The sequence below is a fragment of the Rhamphochromis longiceps genome, linkage group LG8 (assembly GCF_057381845.1).
Source record: "Rhamphochromis longiceps isolate RC_006_pf linkage group LG8, R_longiceps_female_GT1.1, whole genome shotgun sequence".
In the NCBI taxonomy this organism is placed as follows: Eukaryota; Metazoa; Chordata; class Actinopteri; order Cichliformes; family Cichlidae; genus Rhamphochromis; species Rhamphochromis longiceps.
In genome coordinates this window covers 9293442-9320808 of record NC_140564.1, presented here as the reverse complement: position 1 = coordinate 9320808, position 27367 = coordinate 9293442, and the positions used below count along the sequence as shown (strand labels likewise).

The 27367-nt window shown below is 41.4% G+C and overlaps 1 protein-coding gene across 6 annotated transcripts; it reads right to left on the bottom strand.

Moving 5' to 3' along the window:
• Nucleotides 1-43: 43 nt before the first annotated feature.
• myocd (myocardin) lies at nucleotides 44-25594 on the bottom strand. 6 transcript variants are annotated; one of them, XM_085415653.1, is made up of 13 exons: nucleotides 25178-25594; nucleotides 18852-18917; nucleotides 12791-12946; nucleotides 9305-9489; nucleotides 8296-8400; nucleotides 7569-7906; nucleotides 7003-7159; nucleotides 6362-6904; nucleotides 5453-5956; nucleotides 4558-4704; nucleotides 4098-4205; nucleotides 3369-3426; nucleotides 44-3239 (listed from the first exon to the last, which is right to left on the bottom strand). In XM_085415653.1, exons 1-13 carry the CDS (start codon nucleotides 25230-25232, stop codon nucleotides 2626-2628), a joined length of 3036 nt encoding a protein of 1011 aa, XP_085271779.1. In that variant the 5' UTR covers nucleotides 25233-25594; the 3' UTR covers nucleotides 44-2625. The 6 variants fall into 6 exon arrangements, with proteins under 6 accessions (XP_085271779.1, XP_085271780.1, XP_085271781.1 ...); XM_085415654.1 differs by having other exon boundaries at nucleotides 44-3161; XM_085415655.1 differs by lacking the exon at nucleotides 4098-4205.
• Between the last annotated feature and the right edge of the window lie 1773 nt (nucleotides 25595-27367).

Genomic DNA, 27367 nt, shown 5'->3' with positions numbered 1-27367 from the left:
CACGAAAAAAAACTGCCAAAATAATTTTGATAAGTGATAAGTTTATTGCTGTCTTTTTTTGTAGTATACAGGGACTTGGGCAAGTCAGTGGCCAAGCAACATGGAAGCTTCTGTCAGATTACTTTTCTCTTAATTAGGGAAAATTATTTAAAAAATTTTCAAAAATAATTAAAAGGACAGTAATTGTTCTGACAACAGAAGACAGGAAATAAAGTATTAGCTTTGACATATACTGAAGCTGGGTAATAGCTAACATGTAACCAGAGAAGCCACTCAAGTGCAACACTTCATTTTAACAAACAAACAAACAAAAAAACAAAACAAAAAACAACAATTTGGTCAACATGACATGAGAACCATGGTTACAGAGGACACGAATAATTGGACGAGGTTTATTAGCCAAGGAACTGAAGTCATAATTTTATATTACTGGAAATGACATACATCTTTCTAAGATCAAAACCATTTACATCTGTCTGTAAAATAGCTAGGTGGTAATGTTAGCATAAAGACTGGAATAAGGTAGAAACACTTTATGTAGCTAACGCCTACCAGCACTTCTGGTTCAAGTGTAAAAGCAAGCGGACTGCCGTTAAAAATTTGCTCAAGCATAGAACATGAATGAAGAGAAAATACATATTAGTAAAGTTTTCTGTCTCCTCGGGTGTTCTGAGTGGGAAAAAAAAACATACAAACAAAATCTAGACTGCTAGTTCTGCTAGTATTAATTTTACTGCATGAAAAAAGTACTTTATTTTAGCATTTTGCTAATAAAACTTGTATTATGTCTAATACTCACATTAAATAGAACAAGTTTATGTGGAGTAAAGTTAATATCATATTTTCAAGTTAATGACCAATGAGCTAGCTAAGATAATGCTAATTTGGAAAAGACGGTGAGTACTGTGAACAATGAATGAAGCTTACTGGGTCTTTTGAGAATGAATGAACAGATGTAACTAGGAACATAAAACAGAAGTGCTGGTAGGCTGATTCTGTGATTTGAAGACAAAGCCACTTCGGTCTGTCCCCATCTGTCAGTCTTTATGCAATTTAGGCTAACAAACTGCTAGCCGTAGCTTTACAGTCAGCGGACAGATATAAAGGAGGTATGCAAGAAATTATACTTATTTATTAATTTTTAATCTAAGTTTTTAGGTGCATAAAAATGCATTTACTAATCAAAACTAAAACCTTATTTGGTTCTGAGTTTGTCATTCTCACCTATAACTACTGTGCATAATAGGTTTATCTCGGCTGGCTTTTGTGAAAGTCTATTCTTTATTAATATCCAGTATTCACAGTAAAAATTTGATTATATTACATCATCCTATTAAGTGCTAAGAATTGTCAATTACAAATCTTTTTTTTTTTTTTTTTTTTAAAGTAAGTTAGGAAAACATGGCTTTTCAAAGTGGTTCTTTTACTTTGTATCACATTCTTAAGAGAACTAATAATGAAGAAATGTCAGTGATCGATAATGGTACTTTTTTCATACATCATATAGAGCCCCAATCTGTTTTAAAGGAATGTATAAATACAGGATCAACTATAAATACAAAAGCACAAAATAAATAAATGTAAATGGGAACAGAAATGCTGGCATTTTAATGACCAAAAAAGAGAGAGAAAAAACTAGATGTGAGCTTTACATGGGTGGAGCCATCTAAATCACATCAGTCAACAACTTCCAGGGGAGCAGTCATTTGATATTAAAATTTGGGAATAAAAAGCTTTTGCAAATAAGGCAGCATTTGGCTGCTGATATAAACTGATAAGATAATTCTTTTAAAGGTGTCATCCTGTGGATAATAGTGGAAAACAAATAAGTACAAAAAGATTCCTTCAAATGACCTAACCTATACACATATACTAAGCTCAAGCAAACTGTGACAAGTGTTTATTAAGCTAGAGGTGCACAGTGAATTAAAAAAAAATCATATTTACATCAAATAATGAAGTGATTACAGAAAGCATTTGATTTGTTGTTTGTATGTTCTTCCACACCTCTGACATAATATGTAGACGGCAACTTATCTCTGTCAGTTTTGATATTTACAGTATGGCCATTACTAAGCAATCCAATTCACCTGTTAAGTCCTCTCTGGGTTTTTTTTCCAGTACAAATATATAACTCAAAGTACACAATGAAAGTCAAACTGTGTCTTCAAGTCAAAGCACTGATACTGTATTAAATGTTGGCGTAAAGTACTGTAATCAGGTTTTTAAGTTACATTAACGTTTCTTCTGACACTATGTCCGCTGTCATAAGTACTTGGTAGTTGTGCACATCAAGATCATGCCAAAAAGCACAAGGGCTTTAGTTTTTGAGTATGACGACAACATAAGAACCACATTTCAGTGAAGTGGAAAGGTTGGGATATGACAATTGTTCAATTTTCTGGCTTAGATTTCAGCTTTTGCATATCTGCTAATGGTTATACATTCCACTGGATCATAGCAAGGAGCAACACGTGAACATTTAAAGCTGTTAAGAACAGAATTAAATAGGTCTTTGGTATTGTCATAGCTAATATCAGAAGTCCGTGCAGCTAGTTGCAAGCTGGTGTCTTGAGTTCGATGGCTGGTATGCTGCTAACCAGCACTTTAGGGACAGTGTTGTTTTTACCAGTGCTCCAGGTGAAGGTCTGTGGCAGAGTTCAAATTAATGTCTGTTACATCCAGGAACTCGGCATTAAAAATGCTTGGTGCACTGGGTGGAGCAATGCTGAAGGCAGTGGCAGAACTGGGTGGTGTCAGGTCGAGCCATTCCATTGTCTCCCAAGCCGTCTCACTAAAGGTCATGCTGACCATTCCCTGCACCTCGGGGTTGGCGGATGCCTTACTGCCGATGGCCGAGAGAGACGTGTCCATCAGATCTCGGTTGCTCAGAAGTTTGTCCTGTTGTGGATGATGAGAGTGATGATGATTCTGAGGGCTGCTGTACCGATCAACCTCTCGCTTCCCTTCATCTTCCTGGCCCCCATCCTCTGCTGCCATTTTAAGAAGAGGTACCTCCCCTCCGCGGCCGACGGGACTGCCAAGCAGAGTGTCTGGGTGGCTCTCAGTGACGTGATTGGCTGCGTGGTCGTAAGGGAGCTGGTTGGGGGAGAGGTGCTCGTAATGTCGGTGAAACCACGGGATGAGGAGGCCGGGACACCCTGGGGACACAGTAATGTGAGGCATAACTTTGGTTACAGAGGACCTCTCCCTCTCTTCTCTGGCGTTAGCTGGCATCTCTTGAAGAGAAAGAGGAGAGGAGGGAGGGTCACAGCAAGTTCAATGTGTCAGGTAAGACTGTGAACAACGGGTAGTGATTTCAAATGCTTTCGTCTTCAGCCAATAGGATCTATAGAATGAATCCTTACCTCCACTCTCTATGAGCACATCCAAAAGCTCATCCATCTGCTGACTTCGGGTCAGTTGCTGTAACAGTAACAAAAAGCTGAAATTTTAAACACTTAAAAAACTGAATTGAATTTGTTGATTTTTTTTTAAAACTTTCTAGCTCCTAAAACGGGACTTGGCCCCTTTTACTAGCTTTAAAAGATAGAGGGTTTTTTTTGCTTGTTTCAGAGAAACAGAAATATTTTAATTGGCTTTAAAAAATTTAGATGTGCTTTATTTTGCTTTGCTGGCAAAATTAAGAAGGTAACAGAAATTTAGTTTTGCTCATAGTCAAAAATGTAGAGCTACAACAAGTGTTCTAATAATTATTAATTATTCACTAACCTTTTTATGTCTAAGGGGGAAAATCCCTTTTATGTGCAAACAAAACAATACATTTCACAACACTGTAGGCATTTTTTTTACAGTTTAATATAATGAATAAAATATTTTGTCAACTGTAACAAATTTTTACATAATTACGATGGTTAAAAATAAAATCACTATAACGCTGTTGTCATAATAGCTATAAAAGTGCAGTGAACAAAGCGATGGATGAAAACAAAAACTACAACACAGATAAAAATAGAAGAAAGAAAAAACAAGACAGACCACAGGAGGAAGAGTGGAATGAGAGCAACGCCAAAAAAAGGTCAAATAAATTTCTGGCCAGCCATCTCTACTGAATTTTATCATGGATTTGAGTTTACCTGTTTGACTGCATCCTCATAGCATGGGGGCTGTCTTAAGTCAGATGCATCTGAATCTGAGCTACTGAAGGCAGGGGGAGGGACCTGGCACTTTGGCAAAACTGACATCTATATGGGAAATAGGTGAAAAGTGATATTAGTATATTATAGGGGGATTTACCCAAATTAGGCCCTCACGTTTAAAAAATCTCATCACAGTGAAAAGTTTACTCTAAAAAATGATTTGGCGTTGTCGTCTTGTAAAGGAAATGTCACTGACATGTCAAGGAATATATGATGAAAACTGATATGAAGTTATGACAAAATGAACTTCACAACAAAAGACAATAATACACAGAGACAGGCCACAAATGGAGAGAAGAAAGGAAAACAGTAACATACATGTGAGATGATTCAGCTGAAGTAAATGATGCTGATGTGACGATGCTGTAAAATGCTGGTCATGTGGATAGAAAATTACCTTTGGTTGCATGTTCTGGCTCTCAGCCTTAGCAGGGCTGCTGTTGTTGAGGCCACAGTCAGCTGAGCTGGGATAGACTCCCTGAAGACCTCTTTGGTTGGAAGGATAGGAGCAGTTTATAGGCGGACCGCCACTCTTTTGCTGCATCTAGTTAGCCAAAAATAAAATGCCCCAAACACGTTAGAAATCAACAAAAGAAGAAAAGACTAAAAAAACCCACCTAAACTAAAGAGAGCATATTTTGTATATGAAATAAATATTTACATATACTGTTTTGAACATGTTTTCAGAGATGCAGATGATGGGAAATTGTAAAAGCTAATGCTAGTTACATATGTTTCTGTGCTAGTTGGTGGCTGCCCACATTTAAAAATGTAGATAAGTATTATGTCGGTTTTCTTTAACTTTTATACTATAATATACATTTACTTATGCAGCCCACTGATGATGATGATGCCTAATGATTTTGGTGATCTCATGACAGCAAATACAGGAATATATAAATGCTAAAAGAAATCACAATAAAAATCAGAATATCCATAGAAAATAAAGAAATAGCAATATAAAGCTAAACAAACCTTGATTAGGTTATGTTTTTGGTAGCGTTTGTTTGCGTCCATATCATTCTTTCTGTCTCTAAACAGGATAGTTTGATAAAACTTCGTAGGGGTGTAAAGTGGGGTCATGTTAAAACATTGGTTAAATTATTGTCTCAAATCCACCATGGTCTTCAAGGTAAACATCTCAAAGTACATTAGAAGAGAACAAAGAAAACTAAATAAATATATATAAAATACAATACTATTCCCTTAAAAGTAAATACTGCTTCTTGTTTTAATTATATTATCTAATAGAAGTCAGTAAAATGGTCATTCTAAATATAAAGGCATCATACCTGCATGTTGCATGCTCTGTTGTTTCCCTGGGTGTGGGGGTGACTACAGCCATCCCTCCCCAGTTGAGGAGACAGCAGGTAGGGGTTGTTAGGAGATGAAGGCTGTGGGCTGCTGGAAGATTTTCTGATAGGAGAGTCTTGCGGTGAGCACTGTGGGCTGAGGAAGGTGGACATAGCGGTGGGGCTGCCAGAGGCAGGGCCTGTATCCATACACTGTGGTCCCCCGGGGACCCCCATGTTGGTAATGGAGGAACCGCAGTGTCCCATATCCTCTCTGCAGCTACCAGGAGGGCACTTAGGCTGTTTAGGGGAGGACAGAGGGCAGCTGGAGGACAAAGACAAAGGCTCCTGCTTGATAGTCACCCCAAAAAAATGCTGCCCCATCATGGCTGGTGTCTGGTGCTGCTGGTGGTGCATGGGAGGATGAGATGCAGGAGGGACCGTATCCTGTGTTGCTCCATAGCAACGTTTTCTCTTGTGGAGTTGCATCTTTAGCTCTTCAACCTAATAAGCATGATCACAGAGCATTCAATTTACAACTCAATACTTTATAAATAATAACATGATTGATTGTTGCATTAGTATTAGATGCTGCAGTTTCATGGCTGCCTATGACATAGACTTGATAAATGAAAATTAGCCTTCTTAACATCTCTACTTTACATCCACCTGTTGACTAGCAAAGCATGTAGTGGTAGGTTTAAGAGCTTGAAAAAAAGCAGACTTTTCACCTCTCATTCAAGAAGCACTGACCTATTAATTAGTGTGTAATCACATGGCCCAAGTTGTGAAAAAAGTCATGGGTCCAGCTTTTGGTTTTAGACCTGAGGAACCTCGGATGAGAGGTGAAATGCCTTCATTCTCTTAAGATCCACCATGAAGTGTTAGGAAGCAGAAACAGATCATCACCTGTCTCTGCTCCTGGTGCAATTTCCACGTCAGCTCCTCGATCACCTTCTGCTTTTCCACCAGCATCTTGTCTTTTTCGGCTTCTACACCATCCATACCACCAACCTCCCCCATCCTCTGACCTGCCCCACCCATGCTGCCACCTCCTCCTCCCCCAAAGCCATCCTCCACGCCGAGCTGGGCAGGAGATGGATGAAGGGCAAACTGTGTTGGCGAAGACATGGGCACATCGCTGAAGCTGTCGGGGAGTGAACCGCTGAGGGACAGCTCAGAGGAGGCCGGCGAGATGGGTGGGGTGGAGGAGGTGCTGGGGTACTGGTAATAGCCTCCCTGGGACAGAGCACTGGAGGAGGATGGGGACTGGTAGGAGGACAAGGACCCTGTGGGTGTGACAGGAAAGGTCATGGTGGTGATATCAGAGGATCCCGAGGGCGAGGAGCCGGTGTTGGAGTCTTTGAAGGGCCGGAGTCGCTCGATGAGGGCAGTCTTGGTGCCTGAGACAGGCATGCCACGAATACGCAGGTGCTGCCTCAGCTCTGAAACCTTGCAGGGCAAAAGAAAAAAAAAGGAGAATAAAAAGGATTACATATGTATGTTAAGGAGAGAAGATTGTCAGAATGTTCCTCTCTAGTATCACCTACTTTTAGGTCATCCAGATTAGATGGCAGGGGCCCAGGTTTGACTTGTGCGATGTTGCTTTGGTTGGGGAATGTGTTCTTGACTGGAGAGGATGAGTTACTGTTGGCTGTGCTCGACGGGGCACTGGAACTACAAGCCGATAGTTGCTCACTGACTCCTCTGGAATGGAGCAATTGAAGAAGATTACCCAAAAGTAAATATATATATATATTGATGAGCCAAAACATTCTGACTGCTTACATTGGTGGGTGCACCACATGTTACATGGGTCTGCAGTATGTAAGATGGTAAATTAAAAACTGGATCTCATATTTACTGATGCAGATGTAAGGAGTTTATTATTGTTCTGACATTAACCATGGCTCAAACCTACAGAAAGTAATCAGATCCCAGATTTCTTCCCTAATCTACATCATTTTAAAGTCTTTCAGTTCATGTTTTTTGTGCTATTTACTGTTTTGGATCACACTTAAGAGTAAGATGTAGCATTACTTTTATTAACCCCCCCCCTACACAAGTTTGCAGTAGATAATTTGAGGAGATTTCGTCAGATATGTTCTCTACTTACTTCTGGGTGTGAGCTGGTGTGTGGGGTTGATAGCTGAAAGTGGGCTGCCTCTGCTGAGCCTGAGACTGGGCTTGGGCCTGTGTCTGCGGAGTGTGGGTATGCGGATGTTGCGACTGCTGTGTCTGCGATTGCGCATGAGTGTGTTTCTGCTGGCTGAGAATCTGCAGCTGCAGGAAGAGCTGCTGCTGCTGGAGGAGTCGGGCGTAGGCCGAATCCATGGGTGGAGGGGACTTCTCTGCCTTCTGGTCTGGAGGAATGTACTGGTGGTACTTGAGCTTTTTGACTTTAGGCTTCACATCTTTGGGCTTCTTGTGACGGTTCTTGTCGGAAGATTTAGACTGGTGGTAGAGAGGACGAGAAAGTCTGAGTTAGGGTTAGAAATTCATTTGTTAAAGTTAAGAATGTAAATGGCCTGCATTTGTATAGCGCTTTACTTAGTCCCTAAGGACCCCAAAGCAGTCATTCACCCATTGGTGATGGCAAGCTACATTGTAGCCACAGCTGCCCTGGGGCGCACTGACAGAGGCGAGGCTGCCGGACACTGGCGCCACCGGGCCCTCTAACCACCACCAGTAGGCAAACATTGGGTTAGTATCTTGCCCAAGTTCGATCCCAGGCTGCTCCAGGCTGGGATCGAACCACCAACCTTATGGTTAGTGGCTGACCTGCTCTGCCACCTGAGCTACAGCCAGGTGGCAGATGATAGTGAGTTTAATGACAAACTGACCTTGACGATAGCAGGAACAGGTATTGGGGGAGTAGTCTGGCTGTTGTTAGCACCAGAAAGCCCCTCATCCTGGCTTTGATCAGGGGGGTCTCTGCTTACACCACCCTATCCACAAATAAAAACAAAGTACATTTACTTTTCCATGCTGAAGTTAAAGAAATAATTACTAAAGTATAAAGTGTTTCAGTTTAGACGTAAAGAATAGTTTTCTTCTCGCTTCATTTGATAAACTGGTCTGTTGAGCTCAGTTTCACTCAAAGAGGTTTAACCTTGGAGTTGTTTTATCGTATCCACTCTACTGACAGACATCTGGTTCCAAACAATACTAAACAAGCACATGGCAGGATGTAATAAAAGTGAACGACTGTATTTACGCAGCTATTTTATAGTCTTTGGCAACTTTTTTGCTATTGTTGCCTTAGATTTCATGCATTTTGCTCTGACTGTATCTGTTTTCTTCTCATTTCTTCTTCATGATTATAAAGGTAAATTGAACAGACAGGGAGACTGCTTGACAGTTTATAATCCAAATAGAATAATTATCCCTAAAATGCTCATGTATTGATGTTTCCTCCGCAAAAGTATTCCAAAAAGCTTTAAACAAACCTTTGGGACTGACATGACGCACAGAGGGATGATGATTCAGTTGGAACATTTAAGAGGCAGAGGTCTAAGAGATATAAACAATTGTGTTCTGGCACAAATTTCAGTTGAGGGACCGTTTCTGTTGGTGACCGTTGGAATGAGGTCACCGTGAGTGAAAGGTAAGCAGCAAACATATAAAGGCAGCTGTGCCGCCAGCATGGCTCAGCATGCAGGAATGTGACACCTGCCTATGTCAACTCAGTCCAACAGTGGAAAACAGAGGATGTGCAGCTCACTCTGCTACCACAGGAGGGCAGCAGAAATAAACTGGTGGTAATCATAGCTGCTCAGTGTGGGAGCTTGAGTGAAAGAAATGGATAGAACAAAGGAGAGGAGAGGAGGCGTGTTTGTGTGTTTTTTTGACCTGTCGTTCACTGGTGAGGGCAGGTGAGGACGAGGAGGAGGCCGTACTGCCGACAGCCTCAGATGAAGGGCAGGCCGAACCCTGCGACTCATCACTGTGGTGCTGCTCTGGAGACAGACTCTCGCTGCTGCTGTCCTCCTCAAATGCATAGGAGTCCTCTTGCTTAGGGAGCTTACCATGGTTTACTGCAAGAAGAACAAAAACAGAGATACGTGGGGGTGTCAGCGATGTAATATCTATCAGCCTAGACCCCTTTTACACCTAGAAACAAAACAAAACAAAAACTGTAAGTGCACACAGAATGCATTCGGATCGTCTTCAATCTGCCAGGCGTGCGTTGTTATCAGACATAACAGAAATCTGCACAGTGTGACTACAGCCTAAAGGAAATGATCCACATAGAAACTTTAAAGATCACCTAACCTAACAGTGTCTAGCAGCATTGCTACAATTGACATGGGATGTACCATCTAACTCATTTGCATACTGAGACACACATCAGGGCTGTTACAATATTACTATACTCAAAAAAATTCCACATAACATTAGTACAATCTGTGAAGAAAATTTGGAAAAATGTAGATAGGTGAATTAAACTAAAGTGCAAAATCTAACCAGAACTAAAAGCAAAGCAAGTATAAACTGTCACAGTCATCATCGATATACAATTATCACAAGACCTATGATTCAAGACACTAAGAGCACATTTTAATAACCGAGCATGCTTCAATATGTTCCTTCCAGTTTTTTATAGCCTGGATATTACAGTTATTGAAACAGCCAATCAGTACTGCTGCCTCCAGCCGGCTGACAGTCAGACTTTACCACCAAACTACTTCATCTGCAATCTGAAACAGCAAATGACCAGTCGCAAGACTATTGTGTTCAACCTCAACCTGTTGTTTTAGTGGAAACGGTTCTCAGTTTAACACGCTGTTATGTTACTCCAGCACTGTATCTGTGGAGGTTCAATCATTCTGTGCTCTGTAGTTTTAAATACACCAGGCTTTAGTTACACGTGCTGCTGATAGGGTAAGACCTTTGTCCCACAAACCAAATGACAGCAGAATTTGTCCAAAGCGCCTTGAACACCATTTCAAGAAAACATTTCATTCAATCCACAAACCACTGGACCCTTTTCACATCTGTTTTTGTGAAACATTTTTTTTACCTGCTCCTTGGCTGATTGGATGCATACTGCATGCTGCACACAATGTATGTGAGCAGAGGTATTCACACACTGCCTGTCACTCACACCTAGTACAGCACTCAGCTCGGAGGTGTTACGCTGTGTGGGTAAGACACTCACACAACCACTTTACCTCTAGAACGCTCCTGATTGGCTGGCCCGATAGGGAACTCAGCTTTGATTGGGGTAGTTAAGAGCAACTATCTAATGGAGCTGAAGGGACAGAGCCAGGGAAGGAGGTGGTAAAGGCTGGAGTGTGTGTGTGTGTGTGTGTGTGTGTGTGTGTGTGTGTGTGTGTGTGTGTGTGTGTGTGTGTGTGTGTGCGCGCGCGCTGAGAGGTATAAGATTCTCTTTTTGTATCCAAACATGTGACAACCAGGAACAGATTCTGGTTTCCATCACAGTACCAGGTCCATTCTGTGCAACTCTATGACCTTGCAGTACACACAAACACACACTCGGCGAGCTTACTGCACAGCTTAGTAAATAGCATTGTCCTAAATGCCATTTCCTCCCACCTGTTCATGTTTAAGTCTGTAGGGAAAAACACCAACACGGTCTGTGTGTGAATTTACTCGGTGCATTTTCGCTCTGCTGCACAGTCCAGGACTCTTTAAGATAATTTGTTGTCACCAGGAGATTGAGTTGGCAGAATTACAGGAAATCTGCACGCCACGTACGCTTCCTCTTTTCACATGGCTGGTTTACAAGCTATGGCGGGTCAGGCAGTTTCCAAAATTACCGGACAGAGGTTGAAACAATCACTGGGAGTGTTATGTAGGGAGATATAGAGCTTTAAGGTGAGGGGTTAATGCTGCAGGCAAAGGGGGCGGAGTGGGGGTCACAACAGCCTGGTCCTGTCACGTAGTTTTGTAGGTGGCTGATTGGAGCCAGTCAGAGCACAGACAAAAGAGGGGGGTGGGGGGGGGGGGGGGGGGGGGGGGGGGGGAGGATGAGCAGATAGGTCCAAACATACAGGCAGGTACGCCCACACATGTGGCAAAGGATGCACTCTACACGCACACACATCGCAGACTTCTAAAGAAAAAGGGTGGACCCAAATACAGCTGCTGTTCATCTCGATAAACGGAGATCCCCTTCTCCGGCAGAGGTATTATAAACCAGCTGACCGCAGCCTGCCGGCTCCTTTGTGCAACATGTTTACTGGAAGCTTAAGGAGGCAAACATAAAACCGCTAAAACACTAGAGTCGAAAGAAAACTCGCTGCACTGCTAAGAACAGAGAGAGTGAGTAACATGTTGGACCCAAACAGTGTGAGATGTGAGCGGCGTGGTGGGACAGCTCCGGCCCTGCGCTTCACGCAGTGCTAAATCTTTGTTTAAGCATACACGATGCACCGAAGAGCACTCCTCAAACACTTGAGTCCATAATAGACATTTGTAAATGCTGATTGCTAAGCAACTTTTTTTTTTCACATGGATTTTCTTTCTTTCTTTCTGGCTACAAACACAAATGTTCATTTTAACAGCCCTCATCCCTGTTAAGGCATTCAAATTTAATGTACAAAGAAGAATACTTTGATGCATAGGTGGTCCACTAATCAAGACCAGAATTCAAATTTTGACTTGAATAATGCATTTTGATATGCCTTACAAAGCTTGACTGATCAGAAAGATAAACAAGAACACATGGGCAGGTTGTGAAAAATGCTTGTTCAGATGGTTTATATCCCTCATATTTTGTGGTAATACCAGTGTTTTATTAATAGAAATAAGGAATAGTGATAGTAATTAATAGTTTTAGTAATTTTAGTGTTTAAAACAATTCCTCTAAAATTCCTGTGTTTCCTGAAACACTGTAATATTTTCCCAAAATAGACTTTGCTGGAGAGTGCAACATTAGCGTGGTTCACATATGCAAAAATAGACCAGGTTAAAATAAAGAGAAATATCATTGCTCATACCTATAAACTTGACTTTAGCACATGACTCTCCAGCACGAGAGAAAAACAAAAGGGGTTGTGATGCATTGAAGACTCTGATCTGTGCAGACCCTTTGAAGGTCTTATCATTTGGAATAATCCGTTTCTCCTGTTAGAAGACTAAACGATGTGACCGACGTAGCAGTGCAGTCCACTCAAGTACAATGCTCGTTTGAGTAGCTTACAGTCTGCCTCATTAATGAGTACACACAGTCTGTCAGTTAGAAGGGCCCTTTTACACAAAACAAACTCTACACCTAAACTTTAGTTCCAAACACACAAGCATATAAACGCACAGGCTAAGGCGGGTGTTAAAGTCGGGTTACACCACGTGGCGGCGTCTCTCCACTGATACCTGTCATCGTGATGGCAGAGTCTAGGGGAATGATATTCTTTTGCACCAGCTCCATGGGCCCTGGCCTGAGAGCCAACTTCTTATTCAAGTCCTCGGCGAGCTGGGCTCGCTTTAGCCTCAGCTGGGCTTCCAGATTGGAGCCGCCTGAGGCCGGGTCTGGATAACACAGAGCAGGACCACAACATCAACGACATGGGACACACCAGGGAAACACTACACTAAAGGAGTGGAGAGTAATGAAGTACATGCTTAAAAGTATATTTTTATGTTTGCAGTTGAAAGTATACTTTGATATAATGCACTTTAGCCGTGATCACAAAGATCCTTAATCCATTTGTTTGACAGTGACTCTTATTACTTTTAAAGATTTAGATGGTCTATGTTGTCCAGAATAACTTACACCGATCATGCATAACATTATGACCACCTGCGTAATATTGCCCGGTCTGCCTTAGCCTGGTAAAACAGCCCTGACCTATTGAGGCATGGACTCCACTAGACCCCTGAAGGTGTGCTGTGGTATCTGGTACCAAGTTGTTAGCAACAGAATTTGGAGGTCAAGTCAACTCAAACTTGTGCTCCTCAAACCATTTTGCTTTGTGGCAGGGCGAATTACCAAAGTTTTCCCAGCAGGACATTTTCCAAAGCATCACACTGCGTCCGCTGGCTTCCCTTCTTCCCATAGTGCATCCTGGTGTTCAGCTAATCAATGCACACTCCAGACTGGGAGCCTCCCACAGGAGATGCTCTGACCCAGTCGTCTAGCCGTCACAATTCGTTCCTTCTCAGACACACTCAAATCCATACACTTGTACATTTTTCCTGCTTCTAACCAATCAACTTTGAGGACAAAATGTTCACTCGCTCCCTAATATATCCACCCCAGTAACAGGCGCCATGATAAAGAGATCATCAAAATGTTATTTACTTCACCTGTCAGAGCGAATTATGGTATGCCTGATCAGTGTATAATGACTCCATAAGCTAGTTAATAATGGCTCCACCTTACCCTGATACTACATGCTAACATGAAAAGATCTCTGATAAGTATGCAGTAACGATTTTGAGCATCTTCCAGATATAACTTTCAAACAATTCTGAACTAATGTTGAAATTCATTTAAAAACAAACCATATAACCCGATCCTTCAATACACCGTTACTGCGGTCATTTCTTAGAGGATTCAGGTAACTGACAGTGTCACTGGTGATCTATAAGTGGGATAATGTCCTGCAATTAATGAGCGTGGGCTCTGTGTCTGCATTTTTATGCAATCCTTCTCCTCCTCTCCACCGTTCGGTGTGTCTGTTCTACGACTATAAACACAGATGATTTCTTCGCGTCTCAAGAGCAAGCTGTGAGAAAGCACAACTTGGCGGTTAAGCTGGCACACTTCCACTGCCCTACTTGAAAGACAAGTTAAGGTCACAAGGCTGTTTTTCAGTAGCAAAAAGAAAACGTTGCATTTTAGGAATGCACCTGCAGCACACCACGAATTCATAACAGCAGATCTGCTTTTCCTGTACGCAGAGAGATTCTGCTCATAATATTTCTACACTTTTCCTTCTTTCCTTACAGAACATTTACCTGTAACTTGATTGGGGTATTTTTATAACCACGTATGGATGACAACTGTGATATTTAAAAATATTATATCAATAATGTCAGTAATTATAAGAATATGGCAAATAACTCTTTGTGTATGCTTTGTTAATACAGACTTTAGTTTTTCGTCTTATTGTGAATGTTGTCGTTACAACACCCACAGTAACCAAAGTTATAGATGATGTTTAGAAGTAACAAACTACAATAATTTTGAAGTGATATCAGGGCTTTTTCCTCATCTGTTTATTAAATTCCAGAGTAAAATGGTCTTCCATTTAAACCTCTGTTCCCTTTTTTATCATATCATTATTAATCTACACACTTCTGCATTCAGCTGCTATCTCCACACTTCTTTTATCCTTCAATAATCAATATTTACATTTTGGATCAGCTGTAATATCAGTCCAGCTGCTTTTACTCCTAGTACAGTCTGAATACTAGAAAAATAAATGGAGAGGCTCTAATTAAAGGGTTGCAGTGGGTAAGATTTTCAACTTTCTACAATCTATCTCTGTTAAATCCTGGATAAATAATCAGGGCCAGAGCTAACCTGGCTTGGCCTACAATCTGTCCGCAGCACTTGCAGGACTGATTACCAAGCAGTGCGGAGAGCGCACCAGATCAGTTTGATTATCTGAGTCCAAGAAAGAGCAACAGCACTTATTTGGTCAAATATAATTTTAGTGGGATATTTCAGAGGGATGACATAGGATCCAGCGCCAACAAAGAAATGAATGATACTGAGCTTTGTGCTGGACAAGTTAGAGAGAGTATTAGTGTCTGATGAAAAACGGATCTGAAATGTAATGCTTCAGAGGAAAAATGGGTTTCATCAAAATCAAGATTAATGTTCAAATATTAGGCATTTTTAAACTTTAGATAAAGCAAATATTATGCTAAAGATCTCAGTCAAAATAGACATCTATCAATCTCTGACAAAAGAAGACGAAAAAAAGGAAGAGGCAGACGTTACTAAAACAGGATGAATGAGAAAGGAAAACACAGAAAGAAGGAAGGAGCAGCATCAGGAGGTAGAGAATAAAATCTCTGGCTCTCTTCCACAGCATGTCTTTATCCTGTCTTCCTTCTCTCACCCCAACTGGTCATGGCAGATGGCCCCGCCCCTCCCTGAGCCTGGTTCTGCCGGAGGTCTCTTCCTGTTAAAAGGGAGTTTTTCCTTCCCACTATCGCCAAAGTGCTTGCTCATAGAGGGTCATATGATTGTTGGGTTTTTCTCTGTATGTATTATTCTACGGTCTACCGTACAAATATATAAAGCGTCTTGAGGCGACTGTTGTTGTGATCTGGCGCTGTATAAATATAAATAAAATTGAATTGACTTGAAAATAAGAAAGAAATATGTTAAAAGAGAGGACAATGAAGTAGATTAAGAATGATTATCATTGTATGTTAGAAGTTTTGATACTTCCAGAAAATGAAGAACATAAAGAGCAAAAAAAAGAAAAATATTCAACACAGACAAATTCTGAACTCAAAAAGGGGAGGGACAGGAAAAAAGGTAAATTTAATTCAATTTAATTATATTTGTATAGGACCGAATCACAACACAGTTCTGTATAATTGTAAGGCAAAGACCCTACAATAATACAGAGAAACTCCCACAATCAGATGACCCCTTATGAGTAAGCACTTGGCGACAGTGGGAAGGAAAAACTCCCTTTTAACAGGAAGAAAGCTCTGGCAGATCCAGACTCATCTGCAGTGGGGGTTGGGGGTGAAGGGATGTTAAAATAAAAAAACAAAAAAACAAAAACAATGTTGGGAGCATGAAAAGGAGCAGAAAAGAAGAAAAAAGAGATTTGATTTGAGTAGAAGGAAAAACACTGAGGTGGGTAATACAGATGATCCGCTGTGGCTGCACGCCCCATTCCTCTGAGAGAGAGTGGAGAAGCATCAGCTGCTGTCATGGTCACGTCGGCGTTATCGTCTGTTTAGAACTTGGCCTGATGCGACTGCGCTGGTCTAATGTAACATGATCGGGTGAGTCTGAAGCTCACTTTTAAACATACAGTGCTCTTTAAACCTACTGCAGTACATTTAACTCCTGACTGTCATGCGTAAACACTACACAGAGAGGTTTGGTGCATTAGCTGGAATGATTCCTTTTGTGGTTCCATCCACTGAGGATTAAAGTCCTTCTGCTGTGGAAATGAACATTTTAAAGCAACAGAGAGCACAGTAAACCTGCAGCTACGGGCCTGTTATCTTTATGGGGAAATATTAGATTGTATGTGTGTGTCAAGTCAGACCTGTGGCCAGCAGGCAGACAGTGTGTGCTCCCATGCAGGCCACACGCCAGTCGGGCCCGAGAGGCCGTGGCGGATTCTTGAATAGTCTAATAAACACCAGATGTTCCCTGGGTAATATATACACAGACCCTGTGCCGTGTCCATCTCCCCCGAGCAGGAATAACACAGCCAGGCAGAGTCAACCAGCATCTGAGGGATCACATCGACAGCAGCAGAAGCGGCAGTCGCAGGAGGAGGAGGACGTTGTGCCCTCCTCAGAAATGCCGGATTTTTTTTTGGGAGGACGGATGATGTTTTGAAGAACGATAAGACATCTAGTGTGTGGGTGTATGACAAACAGCACAAATACGAGTCCTTGCAACGTCTCTCAGATCTGCACCACCGCCTGCAATCAAGAGATAAACAGCCAATTGAAATTTCTTTTTTAAAAGAGTGCTTGGAGCCCTGCTGGCCAATTGTGTTTCTCGTTGCTGCCTTATCTGTGACAGACTCCTAGAAACTGATAGGGGCTCGCCGGGCCCCTGGATTCCGTTCCCCCGCACACTTACCAGAGGTTTATCTTGAGGCTGGAGCCTCTGTGAAATGGCGAACGGTGCCAGAGATATCATTCAACAAATCCCCAGCCTGTAGTCCAGGTCACCCGGTCCCCTTGTTGTTTCTACATGCAAGGAATCGAGGGGGGGACAAAACCAGCTTGCTTGCATGGCTCACTAATTCCATGTTTCCCGAGATGACTTACGAGATGCTTTAAAGTAACAGGAATAGATAAAAATCTCGATTTTATGAGTAGCTGTCTGCTGTGTTGTAATGTCGCACACTAAACAAACTACTTTCTCATGAATATTTGAAATTTATCTCTCGCGTGGCGTGTGTTGGCAGTCACAGCTAACCCGAAAAGCTGCAAACATCCACTAAGCTGACCTGAAGAAAAGGAGGGAACATCAATCGCAGCAAGGGTGAAGATTTAAGAGGTTGCTCAGTACAGTCAGGTCTATGTGTTCTCATCACTATGACTGACGTGCTCTTAAAAGCACAAAGCCTCTTTATTGTAAATGCGGCCTGCACGCTCAGTTGTTGTGTTTGGGCATGCCTCTCAGCGCCGGGCTGTAAACAGGTGCCACCTCTTGTGAATCTGGCCTCCTAAGCTGTTTCTTCTGAGGCCGAATGTCCTCTTCCAGCACAAGAGCATTCCTCGGCGGTCACTTACAATCTTGTCTGCCTGTTCTCGGGCTGCAGCCACTATCTGGCCGTCTCTTTCTCCTCTGCTCTGTAGCATAAAGCCACCTGCTTTCCTTGGTTCTGGATTTATTCATCTCCACTATCTAGATATGTGCTTTGTTGTGTTTTTGCTGCCTGTTTCATTTTGCTTTCTCTCTTTAATACGGCTGGATTCATGTTACACGTCCATCAGTAACATATATGTACTGTGAAAAATTGTCCATGAGACTGTGGATCTCTTTCTTTTTGTCTCTCTTTTGACTAACAGCTGGTATCTGTTTTTATAGTTTTCATTTCAGGCCTACATCTAACTATTTTTTTTCCCTTTTCTCTTTAAATGTCAAGCAGTATGTCAGACTCAAGGATCCGATGCATGTGAAACTCGGGCAGTTGGTGCTTCTCACAACCTCATTCCTGGATTTTCAAAATAATACTGATTGAGCCAAGGGGACCTAGGGCAAATTTGAAAAATGCAGTAACCGCTCATATTTCCCACAGTGAACTGCGCCATCCACCACACACCCGAGGACAAAGCACACAATATTTGTTTTTTCACTGCTCTAAATTATTGAAAAAAAAACCCCAAATTAATTAAAAACAGTTTTAAAGCTCACTAATATTTTTGTTGGTAATGGAACAAGTCTAATGTTAAAGGAGTGCCTCACATAAATGAATGTAAAAAATTCAGTTACCTATCAACCTCGTATTTGCATGGAAGCAGAACACTCATTTATCTTTTGGACAGATAAAACCTACATTATTTTAACAGCTAGACAGTCAGGGGAACTGACCTTTCACCTCTGTATCTAATTGCTAATTGGGACAAGTGTGATAAGTTGACATGCTTGAGTTTCTCACACTTTTTCCCTCTGACTGTCTGACTCACACTTAAGTCTGAAAGCATGTAAGTACATGTGTGTGTGTGTGTTTGGATGTGCAGCAGCTCCATGTTGGAAGGTGTTACTCACGAGGCATGATGCCTTGGTCTGCCAGCTGCTCTCGTGTCCTCCTCTGCTGAAGTCTTAACTGTAGGACTAAAGTTGGGGGTAGGAGGAGGAAGAGGAGGACAGATAAAGAGCGAAGGTGAGAAAGAGGTATGGAGAGACAGGAGAGGGACAGAGAAAAAGCAGGAAGAGGCTGAGAATACAAGCCATTTAAATCGGTATTTCAGAATGAAACTTAAAGTCGAATTAGCATAGTTTTACTCTGTCTGTGGGCTGGAATGAAAAGCTACCAGCATTCAATTTGTAGTCATTGAACAGATGCACATGGACACATACGTATGTGCACATATGCATACAGAAAACACACACAAAACAGCGCAGCTTGCTCACAAATATTTCTGTGAGCAGGATGTAGGGAATGATAAACACAGCTCCTGGCTTTTAAACAGATCTGCTCTGCAGTGTGTGGTCCACAGCATGTGCACACGTTTCACTGTGCCCTGCATGTGTGTGTGTGTGTGGGGGGGGGGAGTCTAGGTGGGAGTTTAAGGTCATAAACATAGAAACTCCTCAATGTCTGTTGGTTGAGTGCGTCTGTGATTTTGTTGCTTTCTCTTTCTTTCTTTGTCTGTGTGTGTTTTCCCTCCCCAGTATTATCTGAAGGTCTCCCGGTCAGATCCTGGATCCGACACATAAGTATGAAATGTTCCCTTTTCCCTGCACGGTCCTAATCATTTTCTGTCTCCCCTATTGTTAATTATCTCACTCAGGTGGTTTATATTCACGCAGCTCTGGCTGCAATCACACGTTTTATGAATTTCTTCCAGCCTTCCAGCTTTGATGTCATGTAACAACTTTCTTAACAGTTTGACTGTGTGTCAGCGAGCTCAGGCGCCACATCACAGGTCTCTCATGGGAGAGCACCTCAATTATGTAATATCAGGCCCTTCCCTTCATCTGACATCTGCTTTCGTTTACAGCGAGGGGGTCGTGACCTGCCGGTCGCGACATCCCAAAGAGCAAATGAAGGCATTAGTTGCCGATTGGAAGCTTACCAAAACATGTAACCGATACAATTTCTGACAAGGAAAAATGAGCACTTTCCTGCATGCAAATGTTGTCTCTTCTTTTTTAAGACCAGGTGACAGATGGAATGTAACTATAGCTAAATGATTTTTTATTCAACAAGCTTGCACTCATTTGAATCTAAAAATAACAGTTTAAGTTGAACAGTACTGAGGGTAGCTAAGTCCTTGTAAAAGCAACATTTTCGTTTTAAAATTTAGCACCGCCAGTAAGCCAGTAATGTAACAGTAACCCTTAAAGCATTCATTTATACTTATGCTATGAATCTATGTAGTTAAATGTAGCCTACGCAAGTAGCTGATAGCATTGCCAGAATTTACCAAAAACACGTGACATAAAAGTTACAAATGGACGTTGTATTTTGAGTCAAAAAAGTATTTGTTCCCCAAGGAAAACATGGCTGAGGAGGGATTTTGGCCCACTCCTTTTTATAGAAACTCTTTTTTTTCTTGGCTGCTGCACGGCAGCTCAAAGCTTCAGCTCCCTCTACAGAATTTCGGTAGGATTGAGGTTTGGAGACTCCACGAACATTATCAGAGTTATGGCTGAGGGAAGGACGTTCTTGTCTAAGATTTTGTGATACACGGCCATCGGTTGGCCCTTCAATGTGTTGAAGTTGTCCTCCACCCTTAGCAGAACAAGAGCCCCAGAACATAATGCTTCCACCTCCATGCTCGACTGTGGGGATGATGTTCTTTCTGTTATCCTCTCATCCTCCAAACACAGCAGGTACAGTTGATGCTAAAAAAAAAGAGCTTGACTGTAGTTTCATCTGACCACAGCGCTGTCTCCCACGCCTTCTTTGCATCATTTAGGCGTTCACAGGCCTGTGCATGCGTGTTCTTGAGCAGGGGCCCCTTGCAGACGCTGCAAGATTTCAGCCCATTATGGCGTAGTGTGTTACTAATAGTATTTTTTTGGTGACTGTGGTCCAACCGTCTTCATATTATTAACAAGCTTCTCCTGTGCAGCTTCACCTCATGAGACAAGATCCTGCATGGAGCTTCAGACTGAGGGTGACTGATGATGTTTTTATATTTCTTCCAACAGTTGCCACCATCTCATCAAGCTTCTTGGTGATGGTCTTGTAGCCCATTCCACCCATGTGTCCCTGTCTAGGGACCCTGTCCAGGGACACGTGGTAGCTCTTTGGTCTTGACCATGGTGGTGGAGAGGTTAGAATGGAAGAAATTGATTCTGTGACAAGTGTAATCTATACACGTAATGCGCTGAGATCAGACTGATTACAATCTGTGGGAACCAGAATTCTGTCTAGATCGTAGGGGATCAAATACTTATTTCACTCAGTAACTTGCTATTTTTATGCATTGTGTTTTTTCTGGATTTTTGGTTGATATTCTGTCTCGATTAAAATGACAGTCGTGAAAATTAAAGACTGTCCATTTGTTTGTAGGAAACTTACAAATTTAGTAAGGGATCAAATAATTATTCCCCCTTCTATATATGCTTTAGAAAAAGGGCTTTAAAAAATAAAATAATTTCATTGTCAGACAAAAGACAGAATAACTGTTATTGTGAGCTGAAGAAACTTCCTCTTTGATTTTTTCTCTTCAAAAGCAGATAACCTGTGAAACTTTTAGGAGAGAGTTATACGCCTGAAACATTTGTCAGAGATCAAATATGAACAAATTTGATTTAAACACAGCATTATATGTATTCATAAAAATTAACAACAAACAAAATGAACAATGAACAAAATGACTTACGGAAATCAATGCGCTATCCAAACATCATGTCATGATACCGGGCTAACGTAACAATCAGCCTGAACAGCCTGAATCTGGTCGTACGTGCAAATTTTGTCTCTAATTTTCTTGGAAAAAGCCAGGTGAAACATCAGCTGCTCTTTATTATGTTCACTGACAGGTTATCAATAATTGTGCTTGGAAAAGCACAGCAGCTGCCATGTAATCTGCTCTTTCTCCCCAAAAGCTTTGCTGAGACCAAAGACTCGCTTGTCCTGATTGCAGAGTATACATGTTATAGAAAGTGGGCCAGAGCCAAGCTATGTAATCACAGATCACTGAACCATACTACGCCTCTCTGAATGTTGACTTTGAAACTGAAGACACTTGTTTTAACTTGGGCTTTCTTGACAATAAAGGACAGACAAACCCAATTTTTCAGATTTATAGTGCAAATAAATTGTCATTTGGCTTTGGTTTGCACCAGTGAAGTGCTGATAATTGCACAAGCCAGTTGAGTGATACTGTGATTTATTGTTCTGTGCCTCACACACTCACAGCCACCGCACTGAAGAAAGAACAAAAAACAAAACAAGATAATAATAACACCTCACTTTTTACACTTAAGCTCCAACACTGGTTGCATTTGTTACATGAATCCTCCTGAACTTTCCCTTAGTGCAATCAGGAATGTGTTCACGACAGATATATGGGTGTAACTGTATAACTTGTAATAAACAGGTATTCCTAAATGAAGTATTACGTTTATTTTAGTCTAATACCTCTGCATAAAGTGAAAATCCACCTTAAAACACAACTGGCATATTTTATTTCTACGGTCTTGGACAGTTGGAGTCAGGTTTGCGAATGCGAGCCAGGACCTGTGTGGAGGAGAGCCAACGCTCCACCATTAAGGTACAGTTTCTGGAGTGGCTCCATTGACAGTGAGTCATAGTGAAGAGTGGGGTAATAAGGACATTTGGATGTATGTTGAAGAAGGCGAAAAAAAATCTCACTTGCGTTCAGAAACACAGGTAAGTGCTTTTATGTGTCGCCAGACTGCAAATCATCGTCAGCAGAGCGTGTTGTGGGGTAGTCTCTCATTTCGTAACTTATTACCAACTTTGTCAGAAGAGACAAGAATTCTGCTGCAATTTTACCTGGTGACACGTTCGTTATAGCACAGCATTATAAATGCAAGATGAGACTAATTTAGTGCTAGTGTAGTGCAGCATTTAACATTAGAGATTTACTAAAAGAGAAGCAAAAGTGTTTTTTTCTACAAAAAAAGTAAAAGTGTTTTTTAAAATGTTATTGTAGGTTATTATAGCAAATTGTTGTTTTTTTTTATATCATTTAACTAGTGATTCTTACTTACAGCCTATTCTGATCACTTATTGAATAATACTTCAAAATAACTGTTGCAATTAGCGCCTGGAGGAGTCTCATGAAGGCTCTAGAACAGCGATAATTTCTTCAGTACGGACTTTCCTAAACAAAGAATAAACCCACAAATTTTGTCATGTGACTGCCTGCATGGTATGCTTATCCATTTAGTGCAGACTGCTGGTTCCTCCTGTTTTTTTTAAGCTAAGTTAATAATTTCTTTTTTGTTGTTGTTTATTTTGTTCTTTTTTTTTGCTGTGGGTCAGATGGATTTTTTTATTTTTTATAGATGACACCGGTGGAGTGAAAGGCTTATTCTGCTTTTAACTGATAAACTCACAGATCATATTTCAAACGTGACAAATACCACATCAAATGTTTGCCAGCTCAGAAAAGAACATCAAACTAAGTTTCCTGTTTTACTATTTCGATTTTCTCGGTGATCCAGGTTGAAAACATCCAGCGTGTTTATGTTTTATACATTTGGGATCAGAAGTGAAAATGGGTCTGAAATAGTTATATATTAAAGACAGCACATGTATGCACTGCTGATTTACATATGGTTAACATGTGGCACTGCATTTGACGTCTCTGTCATAATATTATGCAATGGCCTTGAGCTTAAGAGCATGGACTGTGGTCATTTGAGCTCTAAATCAAATCAGCATGAGAACTCGTCAGTACCTCACACACTCAGATTCGGCGCTCCGTGGGGAGCACTTAAATGAGATCTTTATCTTTCCTTTTAGCTTCAACCATGCGGTAGCAGTTCCCATGGCTTTGATTAGTTTGATTGTCATTTAAGCATGGTGCATAGGAGTGACAATTGCTGTGTAGTGTAAGTCAACGTACTTCATGTTAAAGAAACTGTAAATCCTTGACAGCAGATCATCTTCGACTTCCCCTGCCATCAGCAGTTATCACAGAGACATTTACGGGCAATTTTACTTCGCTTACGCACAACATTTCACTCATGCGCTCATAAATGAGCTCAAGCAGTCGCTTTTATCAGGCGGCATTAACTCCTGTGACTGTAATATCAAGCAAACTTTGGCATAAGGACAATATCTCTACATCTGTGTTGTATTATAACAAGCTATAGCACAAGGGTTAGAGCAACACAGACCCTGAGCAACCTTCATGAAAAGCCTTATGCTGCTTTTGAATCCAGCCTCTCATGCTCCCCAGAGCACCGGGGGTCATTTCCCACCCTACTGATGTGCTCTAAACAAATCAAAGGAAAAGCATCATTTAGCCTGCCATTTCTGGAACGCAATTACAGCTCACAGGCACACTGGAGGTAGCAACCAGAGCCACTACAGCCACCGCTTTGAAGCAGCTGCTTTTTGAGTGTAGAACAAGCTGAACAGCTATGATCAGTTGCAATTTCCTCAGGGAGGTGGCAGTGTTGCTCAGACTACAAACACACTGAAAACACACACGTGCGAGCTTAGACAAAGTATGTTCAAACTAAGGAAAGTGCGTGTGGGAATAAGAAAGTGACGGAATTAAGGAGTCTGTGTACGTGAAGGAGACAGATGGATACAAATCCCCAACATCTGATGTGTATTAGAAGGAGTTTAAGTCAGTGCTGTAGTCCAGACCCTTCCTCCCGCTTTGATATACTCAGGTACACGCAGCTTCCAATGCAGCCATATTTAGATAACCTTTGACCTCTAATCTCTTTTTATCAAAGCCTGAAAACGACAGTGTCTGACTGGCTTTCCTCAGCAGCAGCAGAGGGTTAGTGACTGGGACTGAACAAGTGCACTAACCTGTCTGAAACATCATTCTCTCTCGTGTCATTTACAAGGAGTTTGATGGACATCACGTCTGTAAATCCATCATACTGTGACAGAGTGACGGGAAGCTTTCTGACTCACGCCGACCTCGCTCTGCTATTCCTTGTGCCATCACATGCCAGCACTGTGTATTACACACACCTGTCACTCGGCTGCTGTTACTGAGGAGCACATTCTGAGTATCAACACAACTCATCCGCGAAGACAGACGAATGACACAACGTACGGAGAATTGTTTTCAAATGCTGTTGGCAGACAAACTGTTTGTGCGGCTTCTGAGAATAAACACAGCTGTACACAGAAAGTGTTCATAAGTTGTGACAGAACAGAGAAGCAATAAAAGTCACGTTTCAGTCATCACTGGACTTACCCGATCTAAACTTGCTTCGTATTAGTATGGAGTGTTCAGAGCCCAGAAGAGTCATAATGCTTACAGTACAGTTCCAGTGTTCAAAAGTTGCAAAATAGCCACGCACACTCAAGCAGTGACACTTTGACCCCGACCTCTGAACCCCACACTGAGACGAGACCCAGAGCTGACCCAGCCTGGCTCATCAACAGATCTAGAGGAAAAGTGGCACAGCAAAAAACAAAAACAAAACAAAACAAACACTGGCTTTCTTGTCTTTCTCTCAGCCAGCGTGCACACCACCAGCAGCAGCCTTCCACTCTGCCTGCTGCTTTCTCTTCTCCGCTCACTCTCCCCCCGGTAGCTGATGTGGGAGTGTGTCTGTGAGTCTGTGGGCCTGAGAAAGCTTTGGTCCCATCTAGCTGTGAGATCTGAGCAGGGCCAGGGACAGCAGAGAGAGATATGCCCTGCTCTGGGAGTGGCTAGGCGGCCAGGGTTTCCTCCAAGCCCCGCCTGTCAGAGCCCAGGGGCAGGACAGGGTTTGGCTGATGATTTCTTCCTCCCTTGCCACCAGTGTAAATATATCAGCCTATCAGCCTTGTTGACTGTCATTAGAGAGGAGAGAGGGGGAGTTAGATGGGGAGGGAAATATCAAGATAGAGGAGCAGATAACGAAGTAGCAGTACAGCCAGGAGGAAGAAAGCGAGAAAAGCAGGAGTGGCAACAAGTTTCACTGGAGTATTCAATTCTTGTGTAATAAATAGAATGCATAAAAGCAATATTCAATAAACTTGTGATACAAATGTAGCAGTATAATCAGACTGGGCTTTACACACACAGAGGAAACAAACAATGTGGACAATGTACAATAAATAAAAGTATTAATGGCTGCCACATTTTTTAAAAAACTTTAAACAGATATTGTCTGAAAACCTGATTACTTATCATTTATTTTCCTCACAGTGACTGAACTGCAGAAAGTAGCAAGTAGTTCTTGTACTAAGCCTCACTGAACTTTATTTTAAGGTGATGGTTAACAATTGTTTGGCAAGAAATGAGTGACTCGTAAGACAGAAGTCTAACATAACTCGAGATTCTCTTCCAAATATGTTTTATATTTTTTCAGCAAACACAGCCTCAATAAACCAACATGTAGGTAAATAAAAGACAAATTTAGCTTAATTAAATCCATTATCCAACAATCTGTTAGGCCCAGAAACACTGACCACACCACACAACCAATGCTACAATGGAAACACAAAAATATGTAGGAATGTTTCCTATTTAAATCCAAGAAAGTGGAAAGAAATCCTTCATTTCTTAACAGGGCTTTTATTGTGAAACATTTTCAGGAAGCTGGTAAATAATCGTTTGTGGCAACTTTGACTACAACTCCATCTGAAATGCTGGGTTTCAACTGAATACTCGTTTATACTTTAAAAAATACTGTATATGTCAGTTGTGAAAACACTTTGATTTGAAGTCCAGAGTGTATGACTTTCCAGTCACATTCAAGCCAAATTACTTCACACAGTGCTAATTAGGCTAATCAAGCACAGACAGACCAGTATCGATACATTTTATGCCCAGTAATGATGACTGATTTGCCAGAGCAGCGTAGGGGAGGGACTGAACAGCATGAATATGACAGCTGCAAAAGTTTATGGTGTCACTGTGACTTTAAGTATTTAAAGAAGTGTGTCGTACAGCTTTCTCTGTCTCCTTTCAGATTTTTTTCAAGGTGAACTTTGACCTCGGGCACTAACAATAGTAGTATATTATTGTGACATTTGAAAATTACCCATAACAACTGCTGGTAATATAAAGTTTTACCGATTTTCACATTTGCTTTGGCCTGGACGTTAACCCAGCTAACATTAAATCATCTACAACTACACAAAATTTGAAAATTGTGGACACTAAACAGACAAACAAACATAACCAATTACTTACATCCTCTCTTAAGGGGGGAAAATAATACCACTGTAATGCAAAAGTCGTTATTTACAGTATGTGAAGGAGCAGACTCTGAGGAGGATTTAAAGCATGTTCTGAGTAACATTATTTATTTTGCAGCTTTAAATTTGAATAATTTTCAGACTTCTGAAACCATGAGATATACAAACAGGCGTCCCTTGTAAATGAGACATGCCTGCCTCAACAACAGCAACACTGATGACCACTGAAACTGTCTAGCATTTAAAATAAACC